Genomic DNA, 15,120 nt, shown 5'->3' with positions numbered 1-15,120 from the left:
GAGGAAGAGGGATTAGGAAATGGTGAGAAAAATCCAGTAAATAGATTGTAACTGCTACGTCTGTGCTGTAGGTAACACAGCTCTCATTCCTTAGTGGGATGAGGAAGCTGCAAATCTGAAACGAGTATTTTCTCCATTTTTTCAAATAGGAACACAGCAAGCCATTTTCAAATGAGAAATCTCCAAAATGAAAAAAATGTTTGCTTCTGTTTCCAAATAGAAACACACACTCTGGAACGGAAAAAAGAAGACTTGTGGGCTGAGCTTCAGTTTCCTCAGAATTCTCAAAAAAACACAGAAGCATGGAAACTTTCAGATTTGCCAGTAACCAGTCAAAGAGGAGGAGCCCCAAATGATTACAATTCCAGTCCTGAAGAACTCAGGTAAAACCAAATATCCCTTTATAGTTTTTCTGGATTCAAATTACAGATAACATACATATGGATTTTTGGATAAAGATAGGGAAGTTGACTTTCCAACTGAGAACTGGTCATCTTTTTACATACCTGCCCTTCTTTCCTTGTGGACTGCAGCATTTAATCACTGTATTCTCTAGCACTGATAGAAAATATGATCATGCAACGGCTTATGTGACACACTGTGGGTATTTCAATGACTGTGGTTTCTACAGAGAATTTTAAAAATGTATACTGAACAGAATTAGAAAAGATGATCTAAAAGTTTAGTAGTATCTGTGGCTTTATACAACAAGCACAGTGTACACTAAGTATGATAACTGAGTAGGAAGCAGGAATGAAGCGGCTAGGAAGTAGGAATAAAGTAGAGTGAAGTCTGGATGAAGTTGGAAGAGTGAAGAAAAGGAGCTGTAATACCTTGAAAGCAGTATGTGACAGCAGTCTGGAGAAGGGTAAATATGGATGAAAAGTGTAATACAAACTCTGAAGATTCTATTCTGTCATTGCTTTTGGTCATTTATTGTCATTAATTTCTGTAATAAGCTACGGCCCTCTACTGCAGTCTTGAGATACATATACACTCATGCTGTCTGTGACATCATATATGAAGGTATACCCAGCTGACTAGGGAACATGCTACCAGTTTGGACTGACTTTGGCATTCTGAAGCCCAAGTCTTAAGTAAGAGTAATAGATTTGCTTTTGAATATGGGATCAAGTCTGCAAAGCCCTATTATGTACTTTGAAAAATATACTCTAATTCTTCACTGTCTGGCAGATTCCATACCTGGTTTTGTTATCTTTAGTATAATCTAGTGGTGACCTATTGGGCCAAAATCAGTCCACAGTACTTTTCTGTCTGTCTTGTTGCCTTTTTATTTTGCACTGGGGCTTGAGATATGCTGTTAGGGCAATGCATCGTGCACTAAAAGCCAACTATAATGCTGCGTGCTTAAGTATAGCCCAGCAGGAGTTAGCCAAAGGTTGTTGCTCCAGCCCTTCACCAGTGCCACTCACACTTGCAGTCAGGCTTGTCTTGAACACTGAGATTGACCTTTCACACCAACCAGCATGTTGAACCATCTCATCTGCCAATGTATTACATGTAGGATCCTAAAGCTATTGGCCAAAAACTCATTTTGGTAGATACGATATAAACTGCACAAAATCCCAAATGGATTGCAATTAGAATATGAGATGAGAAAATATCTTGATATAGATCAACCCAGAAAATGTCGAGTCTGCAGAGAATGGTACCATCAATGTGAATCATCAAGTCTCCTTTTAGACATCAGGAAGAAAACATCTGAGGGATTAAAAGATGATGCTGAAGAAGTATATTCAAACTTGTTCATGAGAAGCCTCTCCCCAACACGCAAAATGCACAAAAAAAGCTTGAGGTTTGTAATGTCTGGGCAATAGAATCCAGAGGCATCCACTACTTGCAGTCTGAAACAATACTAAATTAATATGTTGGACAGAACAAAGAGGAAATAGGCTTTGAAGGATCTTGAAAGTGAAGACAAACAGTTTAAGCACTCTTCCACCCCATGTATAGTGTAATACACTAAGCCCTTTTTCAATGTGAATCTTCCCTGCTGTTTGATGTGCTTTAGGTTGCACCATAGTTTGCCTGCAGACTACAGATCTTAACTTCCTTCTTTAAGAACCATAAAGAAAATAAATCCAAAGGAAGCAGGTGAAGAAAGGGGCAGCTGAGTACAAACTGTCTACATAAGAGAATGACTCTTTGGAGCAACAGATAGCTTTCCTTTTCTTTCTAGGATGTGAATTACACATAAGGAAAGTAATGTATACAGTAGAAATAAGAGTTCAGAAGGTATAGCTTTTCTGTGGCTTCTTATGACTCATTGCCTATGAAACCTATAAACAAAAAAGTTAAATGAATGTTAAAAATATTTGCTAACCTTCCTTCTTATCTATTCATCTACTGATTTTGCTGCCATCTTAAAAATGAGATCTCAGTTATGTGTGAGTATCAACAGATAGCCAAGAAGTATTAGAAAAGCCTTACCTTGAGACAAAATTTTTGTGGCCATTGAATCTTGTCATATTTTTTCCTGTCTATAGCTAAATAAGTTATCTTAAAACTCTATGACTGGTATACAGTATGGAATTCCTGTTGTCTGTTACAGTATTTAGAAAAACATTTAGAAATACAGATTTCTTCAAGATGAACTCCTATATCTTGTCTTCTTGATATTCTCATTTCACTTCATGTGGAATTGTCCATCCTACCAAAGAATCTGGTTTCTTCTAACATGAGCATCAATTCGATCCCCAAATGTTTCATTATGTTGTCACTCCATGTGAAGTACAGGGTTTTTAATATTTGCTTTCCTTAAGCATTTTCTGTTTATAGGCTTCATAGTCAATTTATATTCATCTGGTTTATGCCTTAGTACTGTAGTATATTTATTCACTATGCCAAAAGTACAGATTTTTTTCAGAATTCCAGATTTAAGAAGTGATAGAAGCACATCCCTTTTACTTGCTATTTAATACATTTACAATGGTTAATGAGTTTTGATAATTTATATCTGTGTATTTTATTTCTACGAGGGGTGGAGGGGAGAACTGATTTGCATTATTTTTCTTTCTTTGTTTTTTTTCCTCCTAAACACAGCACTGTAGAAAGAAAGGTTAACAGGATGTTCCCTGAATTTATGTCCTCACGGAAGGATGCTGCAGATTTAGGTGGAAAAACAGAAACTGCATTCCTTTTAAAAGAATTGGACACTCTGAGGGCCAAAAATAAAAAGGTACAATTGAGATATTCAGATCACAGTATTTGCTCTTTTATGGTTGTCTTACAAAACATACATTTTAAACTGTTTCTAATTTAGTTTTGTTATTTATTTTAGTGGACCAATCAATAGCTTTCTTGTCATTTTGGATTCTTAGTATCTACTTAACAACTGCTTTTCTGGAATTAAAAAAAATCTTTCAGCCTACCCTTTGACCTTTTTAATCAGTGACGTGGGTTCTTGCGTCATGGGTGAAAACCAAGGAGGACCAAAACCGAGACGTGATTTCATGAATGAAATCTGGAGCTCATGCTTCTGTACATGTGATTCAGATAATGAATGTGCCCTCATACCTCCTCTTTGTTGAGGGGAAGAAAATTCCATCCTACTTGTACCCCTCATTCCTTCTAGTGTTGGTAATGGCCGCATGCACCTAAACCACAGAGAAGTCTGTAGTCTTTCCATTAAGTGTCATTGTATATTCGATAGCAAGCTCAGATATCTGTCCAAGAACAGATTTAGTGAATTCCCAGTAAAAAGAAAGGCCTCAACATGTGAAAGAATACCAGTTTTCCGTCTGGCAATGCACATGAAAAATGGTGCATTTACACCACAGTCTCTTCAGGCTGTGATGTCAGTACTCTTGGTAGGAAATAGGCACACCTGCATTATATTCCATGTAATTCTGAAATTTCTCAGCGAGAAGGACCACAGGTGGTGATACCTGAAGATGAGAATCCTAAATTAAAATGATAGCACACAGATTGCTGTTTGTCTCATAGAACAAGATAGGGACAATGATGAAAAATATATTTTAACATTTTTCCTTTAAATAAATAAATATAATTAATTGAACTTCTGTTGTATTGCTTATTGTTTGTATTTTGGGGGGTAAGAAGCGATTATTTGGAGTTTTGTTGTGGTTAAAATAGCTGGTTGACTGTTTCAGCTCAATAGGAATCTCACTGTCCATTTGTTCAATTCAGCTTCAAGATAAGCTGTCTGAAAAGGACAAGGAGCTGAAGACAATAAAACTGGACTTAGAACTGCAAGAGAGAGCTGCAGAAGCTAAGATTGCCGAAAAGATTGCAGGTACGGTAGGCAAGCGTTTAACAGATGGCTGTATGGCTCATACAGTACCCGCGGTTGCTATATGACGTGGCCTAGTGAATGTTAGCTTTATTTGCTAAAGGAGGGAAGATTTGACTTTTTTTTTTTTTTATGTGTGGCTGTTTAGAGTTGCTTAGAAAATAGGTGGCTTTAACATCCTGGTACTGGTATTAGCAGGAGCTTTACCTGTATTCATACTGATTTGGGCATTAAATGCATTGTTAACACCATGTCAATCCAATCACAAAAAGGTTGTTTGTTTTGTTGGAAGGTCCTGAACAAACAAGGGGAAATAATGATTACCAGTGCCTCTACCTTTCAACCAGCAGTTCAAATACCACTTATTGTTTTAGCTCGTTCAGAGCAATACTACCCCCTCCCCGTGTATGGAGATAGTCGCACATTCACCTCAACTAGACACCTGCACTTTTCTTGAAAAATCTGTTCTTTTGGAGTTAACAAATTTTTGTCTGATGATGGTATGTCTTCAGTAAATGAAGTATATACAAATTCCCAAAATGAAAGGGGTTTAAGTTTATAGTTGAAAGCGAGTGAATGCTTATGTTTGTTCAGGTAGACATGCAAAATTGGAGACAGTTTGTACTCCACAGTTTTGGAAATTTCTAAAGTAATGAAGCTGAGTGTTTTTGTTATTGAAAAGTGACTGTGTGTGCAATGTACCCAGTGGATGAAAAATACTCTGAGGTTTTTCTCCAAGTGTTTCAAAGAAATTCATGGGACTGCTTTTAGGTCTCTTGCAACCTAGACAGTTCTATGATTCTAAAAACTCATTGTATCCTTTCTTCATAAATAAAGTGTAAGCTAGGTAAAATTGTGTCCTCATAGACCATGCATGCTTCATATAGTATTAATAATATTAATACCTGTCCCCAAACTATTGGTACTGATGGGAAGTGTAGCTGTGTTCAGGGAAATTGAGCAGAAAATAAACTCTCTAGATGAAAACACAGGTGGATGACTTTCCACTTAATCTCAAACTCCTGAGAATACAGTATTCTGTCTATGTTATAGATGGAAAAGAGAGTTCTTAAATTTTCTGTGGTAGAGGAAAGGAAAAACAAATCTAATCTACATCTTAGAAAAAAAATTGAAATGTAGGTATAATTTTATTATGTCATTTTACATAAACTGCTTGCTTTATTTTCAGAAGAAAAAAATATCTACACTGCGTATCATAGTTATATCCAGCAGGCGAAATCTAATGCAAATTGTTTGGGTTGAATCCCAAGTTTTGTGTTTGTTCCTGGATATTTGCACAGTGATTTACCTCTGTACCTATAATAGAGAAATATTCTCTTTGATATAGGTGTTCATTGCTTGTTAAAACCTGGAAAGAAATGTGTGTCAGAAGGTGTGTCAAAAACATGTTTAGTTTCATTTTTATGGATACAGTTGAAATATGTGTTAGTAAATTATTTTTTATATATTACTGTTTAAACTTTCTAATTATTTTCTATGCATATTAATATCTTCAAAACAGTATGTCATGAATATGACTATAATAACTAAGGTAGTCATTCCATTTTAAAAGGAAGAATAAACCAAATTTTAATGAGAACTACAATGTGTTATAAGGACGACCTTTAAAAAAAATACCATTTTTTCTCCTTTTACAAGTTCAGGAAACATAAAATCCTTTAAATGCAGAGAGAGAGGGCAAGAGGCTCCTTACTACTTAAGCTATTTGCAAAAAGGCAGCATCGTTAATATTTCATGGTTTTTTTGCTTCCTGTCTTACAGTTCTAAGAATGTTGTCAACTTTGGATAAATGTTTTGAACTTTGGAATGATGTGAACCAAAGTTTGGGAGGTCTATGTGTCTCTTACTCATAAAAGCCTTGGGGAGAGTTCTAATGGACAAGCTGAACCTAATAAAGAAAACTCAGTGTGTTTAAGAAAAACTTTTTCTCCTGTGTTAAGTCCTTTGAGGAAAGGGGAACACAAGCTGCTGTGATTTCGTGCTGCTAGTTAATGTTTAATTACTGCAGCGTATAACACATGGTAGAGTGAAGCTTGTAAATGGGTGTTTGGATTTTTATTATTACTTAGTACTGACTTTATGATAAGAAAATGACTCCACAAAATTATATTGTAAAAAACATCAGAAATGTTATCTACTTTGAGGAATACTACAATTCAGTTTTCAAATGTAACCCTCTAATTGACGGGTTTTACCTAGACAAGTCCCATGGAAAGAACAGAAAAGCTGCAGACAAAGGCCATTTTAAAGTGAAGCCACAACGGTCTTCAGAAACAAATAAACCAAAGCTTGTTGCTTTATGATTTTCACTTTGTTCAGATGAATAAGTGAAGAGGATAAGTGTAAATTTGTGAAATGCTTCATGAGAGAATACGAAAAAGTAGCGTTAAGGCAGAAGATAAACATGACGGAATAGAATGTTTAATATTGTGTGCGGTAAATAACTTATTTTCAGAAAGTTTTTATTTTTAAGTTTTACTAAGCTGGAAAATGGATTTTAGAACTTCCTTGGGTCCCTATCTCTGTGTCAGGTGGCTATGGCTGAGGAAAACTAGGGAGTTATCAGTTTGGGTTGCAGGCTTTTAAGCATCAGAGACTATTGTTGCCACAGGTTCCTGCTTTTTCTTCATTATTCTTCTGCTGAATATCCTCTCATCATAAATCAGTGTCAGAAAATACCATGGGTTTCACTCCCCGTCATAAAGAGAAGAACAGAAAATCAAGGAAAGAGCACATTTTGAAAGAACTGAGACTAGGATAATGTAAGAAAAAAGGGGAACATGACATGTGAACTGAGCATGAAGAATAGGCAAATCTTGAAATGCGGGACTGCAGAACTTTCAGATGTTGAGCAGAAAAGGGAATGGGTGCACTCTGTGGGAGCGGAAAGGGAGAAGGAGCACACATCTTCTGAGGACAGACTGGAAAATAAGGATGGAGGCATTGCAAAGGAGTAAGTCTTCAAAACAACTGGCAAAGAGAACAGATCTCACTTTGGATGGACGTAATAAGTGACTTCATTTTTGCCTAAAAAAAGAATTATACGCAGGGTATATAGGAACTTCTAGAGGAAAAGAGGTGGTTGAGTGTGAGAATTGTAGAGCATAGTGGTAGCCTCTCTAAACTGGAAAAAAAAGTTACTGCAACAAGATATACCATAGAAATACTCTTAATCAGTCAGCTGATTGAGTCCAACCCTGCTAGGTCTGTTAGGTGTTGCACACCGCCTTTACTGCCTGACAACTGTATGAGCATTCTGCAGATGCTCTCGGGAAGATGAGGGTAATTACAGGAAATATGGTGTGGAAAAAGGGGAAAGCAGTACTTTTAATACTGTTGTGCACATTATACAGCTTTCAGACTCTTGGAAACTATGGCAATATACCTATAATTAAGTACATGTTTTCAGGTCAGTTTCTACAAAAATTTTGAAAATTAACATTTGTGGTATTTTAGAATTCTTGAATGTGGTATGGAAACGTTCATGAACATTATTTGAAGTTTCCAAAATCAACCTGAAAAATAATTATTGAATGCATAGGCAATAGTTTTAATAGCAAAAGTGAAAACAAATATCCAAGTGGCTATTAACTTAGAGTTAGTTTGATTTAATATCCCATTAAGTAAGAGGAAATAAGTAATCTTGCCAGTAATAAACTTTGGGTGGCAATAACTTCCAGCACAGAAAAAAAGTATTTTCCATTTCTTCAAAGCTCACTTTAGAGTCCCTTTTTAGATGTTATTTTTCTTTCTTGCATGTCATCCATTAAAGATTAGCTGTGGAAGGTTGGAGCATGGAGAGATTATGAATGACAGAACAACTCCTGCAGAATAATAATCAGTTTTTGGTATTTAATGCTGTTTGACTTTTGCAGACACATTTCTTATTAACCTTTGGTACAAACAGAAATCCAGGTTCCTGATATCTCATGGAGAAGATGAATTCAAGATCCTCTTCCAATTAAACTGAAATAAGGCCAATATTGGGCTTTAGCCAAAAGAACTCAGTAGTTCTCAACCCTTGTGTTTATAAACCTAAATATGAATGATATTTTACAGTTTAAGTAGGTAATGCATATACCTCCCTAACTCGGTTTTCTATGCATAATTCATTCGTATATATAGTCTATGTAGTTCTTAGTGATTTTGTTGTATTAATGGTTCATTATGCAAAACTATTTCCTGGATATTTTTTCAAAATATTTCCTGGTAAATAACAGAATTTTGAAAAAAAACTGTAGGATTGGAATCCTCTGTATGGGAAGGTAGATAATCCATCTAAAGAACAGTAAAAAACCCCTGAAGCTGGGAGTATTGTGACTGAGAACATCCTGGCTTAATTTTAAACAGCTTAATTTGAAAGAATGTAACTTTACCTTCAGATTGTCAGAATTGTCGATTGTTAAAAAGTCGTGTGCAGTTCTTTGAAATACAATATACGATGAGCTGGCATAGGTTAAAATGTGAACTACTAAGCTGTTAATGGGTGGAGCTTGTATGTAAAAAGCAAGCCAGTATCTTCTGCATATTTTTATGATTAATCTGGCCTTTCTCTCTTCCCCACTATGGTGCTAGACGAATATAAGGAATTGGGGTTTATTTGGGAATAAAAAGGTCTGTAAATAATGTGCTACTTGGGGTACTGCAAAAACTTTTCTTTAACCTGTCAAATTATAACTTGCAAACTTTAATGCAACATTTACATTTTTCCCCCTTATGTAAATATTCAGGCATCAGGAATTGTTCACTGAAAAAAAAGTTTAACAGCATTATGGTTTGAATTTTGAAGTCAGCTGTGTTTAGTGTATTAGAAACAGAGGCTTAAGTATTGTACAGGGATTGGCTTTCACAAGAACAGCCTTGGGGTCTGTGTATAATACTCTCCCCTATTCTTTCCCACTTTATTTTTTTTTAATTGAATTGGGATCTGAGTACACAAAGAAAACCCTATGCAGAGCTGCCACTAAGCAACTATACCCTTTTATTAAGAACACTGTTTATAGCATTGGAAATGTAGGAGCGATGAATGCTATGCACTAAATACATACAACAAGCACAAAGCAATAAAGAAGTCACTGTGTTCTATCAGTGTTTGTTCAGATTGCTTTATCTATAAAGTCACATTTGGGTGTAAATGACTTATAGTCTATAATTCCTAGTATAGACCAGTGAAAACTCTTCAGTAGTTTTCCAATGATATTCTTATCACTATTTTGCTTCTATTTCTCAGTTATAGCTCATAACTGAAAGTAAATGAACGGTAGCTTTCAAAAAAAAAAACTAGGAACTTGAGTTGTCTGTTTCATAATAGAACATTTCAGTGCTATTTTTAAGTTGATACTCAGCCCTGGAGCTCATGGTACTTTGCCATTAACCTGAATGAGAACTGTGTAAGGGCCTTAGGCTTTGAACATTTCTAGGGATTATCTGCATTTTGTAACATGTATGCACAGAGACCAATTAATGACACGTTTTATAGGCTTTCATAGCAATGCAGTAAATTTGGGGGTTTTGTTTATTTGGCTACGATAAGATTGACTTATTATTTAAGAATTGTGAGCTCAGTCATTAAATCTCGTAGAAAGACGTCTCAGAGGATTTTGATTTCTAAAATGACTGGATAAAAAATACATACATGCACGTATTTCTGTAAGGAGAGCAAGCATATATCCATATGGCTAAATAAAATTTAATAATAGTGGCCCACCTGGAAATGGCAAGGATTGTTTCCAAGTCCTCCTGTGATTAAACAGACAGAGACAGGAATGGGAGGACTGATGAAAGTGAGAAGACAGGTAGTCATTACACCTCTTTTCCTGGTATACATCCCTAGTTCCTCACATTTGTGTAGCTGTTACTCAGAAATCCAAAGTGAAAACACCACAAAAATCCCTAAAAAGCTTCAGTTAAGCCTCTCTGTAGAATAAATTTCAGCTGACGGTTTTTTCATGGGAGCAACTGAGCAGGATAAACAAGAAGCTCATTACAGGAATTTTGAATTCTTAGTATGACCTGGCCAAGCAAGTTCCTTCATGTTTCTACTTTTCCTTCAGACTAATATACATCTCCAAAAGGCAGAAAACAAACAATATTCTTTGTTTCATTTTTGTCATGAGTTCAACATTCACTCCTATATTAGAGCTGTATACCCATATGAAAAAGAAGTTGAATCATGCATCATTTTTTTTGGTCATTAATTATTATTATTTCAGTCAATTCTTGAGTATTTAAGATGCTCAGAGCCTTTTTGTAAAAACACATTATCTCATTTGTATTTCTTGTTGCTATAATGGTGCAAGTAACTAGTAAAATTACGTTGAATGTACCAGAATCAATGCCAAAGAAAATCCTGTCACCTATTGTTCAGCAACAACCGATCTTGAATATTAAATCTTAAACTGCAAAACCCCGACCTTCTGCAACACTATGTTGTTGTTAACAGAAAAACTTTATCACCATGTCTTTTTCTTGAAAGTAACTGATCACTATAACTGGTGTTTGTTACAAAAACAGTTAGCAAAATTTTAATTGGACTATTTCTTGGATCACTTTTTTTTTCACATAGTCCCAAGCCAAAAGCAGTATTTCATCACATCTGTTAATGTCAAATAACATTGCAAAGTCCAAAACAGTTATTATTCCTGTAAAACTGACTTATCTGGAAAGTCAACTGTTATAGTGTTATAATATTTATGTACCTTCTGAGATAGTGGTGTGGGTAGCGATCTCATCTTTTTTTAATGAGGTCTGGCCTGTATTCTGGATTTCACTTTTTTTAATGAGTAATGTGAAGTGATTTTTGCTGCCATAGATGTTTTAAGTCCTAACAATTTCTTCTTTCTTGCCTCTCCTATTCAGTTTTTGTATTTACACAGATGACCTCTAGGAAATCAGCAAACAGACTTTTTTCCTGGGAACCATGCTTCCCTCCCTTCCCCCAAAGTTCTGTTGTTTGGAAAATCATGAACCACTGTTTAAACTAGAATGATTTCCAACACACCTTCTCACTACTGCTGTATTTTAAAGGTAGTTTAAAAATTGTAGAAGATAGGTTTGCCAAGAGAATCAGGTTCAACTAAGAAAATATGTACACTGCTTTGACTCAGTAAACTCATACTCAGTATGGTTCATCTTCTTCATATTTACTTTTGCCCATATTAGAAAACAATTAGCTTACTAAACAAATTTGAGTATTTGGGAAGAAAAAATCTACTTTGAGTCTCTCTCATTTGACTAAGAATTACATGATATTTGATAAGCTTGTTTAAAAATGGACATATCCAAATATTATTGTAAACACCCATTGATTTGTTTTACCTGCAATATAAGTATTTTACTTAGTTGGCTTACATAGTAGCTAATAATATTTGTTAATGTAATTTAACTGCTGTGAACCTTTACTGAACAAATATTGAAATTTATACAAGTCAAAGAAAGAGAATCTCTAATGACTTTTGTAAAAGCTTCCATTTAATAGTTAAGGAGAAAAGTTTATATGACATACCAGATGCAATTAACAGTAGATTTTACATTTAATAAAAAGAAAGAAGCATATGTATTTGCTTTATTCATTCCATCATAATTTGCATTAGAGCTGTGGGTGTTTAATGAGCAAATTCCAGCTAAAATGCTATATTGATTTTCTAAGTGAACTTTGTAATAGCTATCTACCTTACAAAAGCTCTCTGTTTACAATTGTTTTCTTTACTAAAAACTAAAAATGTTTTAGAATTGATGAGTTTAGCATAATGATTCTTTTAAAATAAAGAGCTCTTTTAGAGTATACAGGGGTTTTAGTTAAAAGGAGAAAGATGTTATTAAATTATTCTAAAGCAAATAGAGTTTATGCAACTAAATAGTAATGTCACATTTGTATATATTACAATGTTTGCAAACATTGGAAAATAATCCTTTTTTTCTTAATTTAGCACTATGGGATTTAAATATTTTAACTCTTGAATATCATTGTATGTATATGAATTAATAAATGTCACGATTCATTTTAGCTTAACACTTGACTATTCATACTTCATTTTTGCGTGTCATTTTCTGCTTGAAACATAAGTTCTATAAGAATTTGTGTTTCTTGTTGGTCAGGCCTCAAGATAAACAGGATAGGGTTGGTTGGTGCGCCACTGGAAGCTCTCCAAGAAAAACCTTGTGGTGTCGACCAGAGCAGTTGGTGACTAAGTAGCTGGATCCCTTTTTTCATTGGATCAGGCATCAAGTCAGTGTGCCAGTATGGGGCTAGTATTTTGCTGGATATGCCATATCTTGACTGGGACTTGTTACTCGCAATTTTTGCTTGGCATTTTTAAGAAGTATAGGGATGATAATCTGGATAATCTTTACTCTTTTTAATATGGAGGATTTCGATGTCACTGTCTCTCACAGACTTTTCATTGTACAGTTTATACTCCACATATATATATATATATACTTCCTAAATATGACACGTAGTGTTTATTTGCTGCTGCATTGCAACCAAAAGGTGTTTGTATTTCAGTGGCTTATTTGAAGAATCTTGTGACCCTTGTGGTCCTGAACTTTTACTTGTGACTCATCCAAAGCTCAATGTGAATGGTGAATGTTATTGTTAACAACATACTTCAGACTACCTGCAATTGTGTTACCATTATACTACTCCATATAGTATTAAAAAGAGGAAATTGTAAAATATTAGAGTCAGAAATGTATAGTCATTGGATAACAGAAATGTCTAACCTAAATTCAGCAGAAGCTTTGGCTGGTAGAGGAATCAGTTGAGTTAGACCACTAAAATGACAAGGACTTTAAATACTTTTTAAAGCAGTGAATTCTTGTGATCAGTGTCAGTATTGCCACATGATATTGAAATGCCATATAACTAAGTTTCTTTTATTTTCTTTTTTCTTTTTTTTGAAACTTACATCACCATGCAAACATCTTACATGATTTTCTACACTCTAACTAATCTGTTTTAATATGAAAAAAAATAACTTGCAATATCACTTATAGACATAAAAACAAAATCCAAACACTTGTAATTGATGTGGAAAAATTCTAGAATTTTTTGGTGGATCTGGTCATTGGGATGTTTACTCCAATGCCTTAATTTAGCCTTAATTTAGTGGAAGGATAAGAAAATAGCATGAAAGGGTTGCTCAGTTTAAGTCACTTTTACATAGCCTATAGTTAAAAGACAGTATTTTGTAATGGGCCTTTGGGTGAGTGAAGAGTTCATTGTTCAAGACAATTAGACTCTGGGCTGCTATCAGGTATGATAAGATTTGAGATAAGCAGGATGTTTAAGTAACTTAAAAAATCTCTTTTGCTGAATGTTTTCATACTGTTATATGTACATTACTTCAGTTTAAGGACAAATAAGCAATAATCTGTTTTAAAAAAGCCTTTATAGTCATTATTGCCACAGGTTATAGTTCCTCAGAGAGGGAATTGGATATACCAAACCACAGTCCCTCTAAGTGTAGTTTTACACTTAAGACCTGTTGTAGCGGTCAGCAAGTTGTGGTTTTCCACACTAAGGTGGCGACGCTATAGGGTCTGACAGAAGGGCACTCAAAGAAGTTAACTAATCTGGAAACTAATTAACCCCAGAACAGTAATAAGTTCTTCAGTTATCTTAGACAGCTTTCTATTCATTCCAGCAATTGTTTTCTTTATGAAAATTGCATAACGTTTCCACTTGCAGCTTTATGGAAAGGGTTCTCTGTGCAGTTTCTGGCATAATAACAGATAAGCTGATATAATTTACTGGAAGAACTATCATAAACAAATATATTAGGGTATAGATAGGTAATAATTACCATACTAAAATGTAACTGCTTGTGTATTCCAGATCCAGCTGGGACATAGATGTTGTATTGCAGTTTGCCCAGGCAGTCAGTGCTGCGGTACTAGTTTCTCTGCCATCACAGATCTCAGCAGCCTAAGTGGAAGTCTGGTGAACTGCAATGCACAGCCCACCCCATGCAATTTGTTCATGTTCTTTCTGAGCCACCTACCTTTGTAGGTATCAGCCTCAACTTCTGCAAGTGCTGCAAATTTATTCCTGACCACCAATCTGTGTGTATGCAGTTTTTTAGCTGCTCTAGTCGTGCCTTAGTTTTTCCATTCCACATCAAGCAAAGCTTCCTTGTTGCCAACAGGGCAAGTAGATCTTCAAGAAAAAATACACTGTTCTTGCAGAACAAGTAAATACTCAGAAGAGAATTAAATTGGTGTTTGTTAAATTTTCTGTACATTTCAAGATTTGTGCTTCTGATGCTGAATAGCTTTTTTATTTACAGAATCACAGAATCACCATGGTTGGAAGGGACCTCTGAGATCATGGAGTCCCAAAAAAAAACAAAAAACAAAAAAAAACCAAAAAAAACCCCCACCACCCTAAACACACCAACAACAAAACAAAAAGCACAACACCCCACCACATAAACCCACCCACAAACCAATAATCTTGGGCACTAGAGCATGCCCTGAAGAGCTGTGCTACACGTTTCTTAAATACCTCCAGGGATGGTGACTCCACCACCTCCCTGGGCAGGCTGTTCCAGTGCCTGACCACCCTCTCAATAAATTAATTCTTCCTAATATCTAATCTAAACCTCCCGTGCTGCAACTTCAGACCATTTCCTCTGGTCCTGTCGTTATTTTGCTGGGAGAAGAGGCCAACACCCACCTCTCTACAACCTCCTTTCAGGTAGTTGTAGAGGACAATGAGGTCTCCCTTCAGCCTCTTCTCCAAACTAAACATGCCCAGTTCCCTCAGCCTCTCCTCATAGGACTTGTTCTCTAGACCCCTCACCAGCTTGGTGGCTCTCCTCTGG

General features: G+C 35.5%; 1 protein-coding gene across 1 annotated transcript in view; it reads left to right on the top strand.

The window, feature by feature from the left end:
* MIPOL1 (mirror-image polydactyly 1) overlaps positions 1–15,120 on the top strand; it is a 189,183-nt gene that overhangs the window by 36,648 nt on the left and 137,415 nt on the right. Inside the window, exons 4-6 of the mRNA XM_014942052.1 lie at positions 221–383; positions 3,064–3,199; positions 4,171–4,276. Of these exons, the coding sequence (XP_014797538.1) occupies positions 221–383; positions 3,064–3,199; positions 4,171–4,276 (405 nt within the window). The remainder of the gene's footprint in view (positions 1–220; positions 384–3,063; positions 3,200–4,170; positions 4,277–15,120) is intronic.

Source organism: Calidris pugnax, unplaced genomic scaffold (assembly GCF_001431845.1).
Source record: "Calidris pugnax isolate Ruff unplaced genomic scaffold, ASM143184v1 scaffold56, whole genome shotgun sequence".
Classification (NCBI taxonomy): Eukaryota; Metazoa; Chordata; class Aves; order Charadriiformes; family Scolopacidae; genus Calidris; species Calidris pugnax.
The sequence above is the reverse complement of the archived record's forward strand: the minus strand, read 5'-3'. Positions and strand labels throughout refer to the sequence as shown.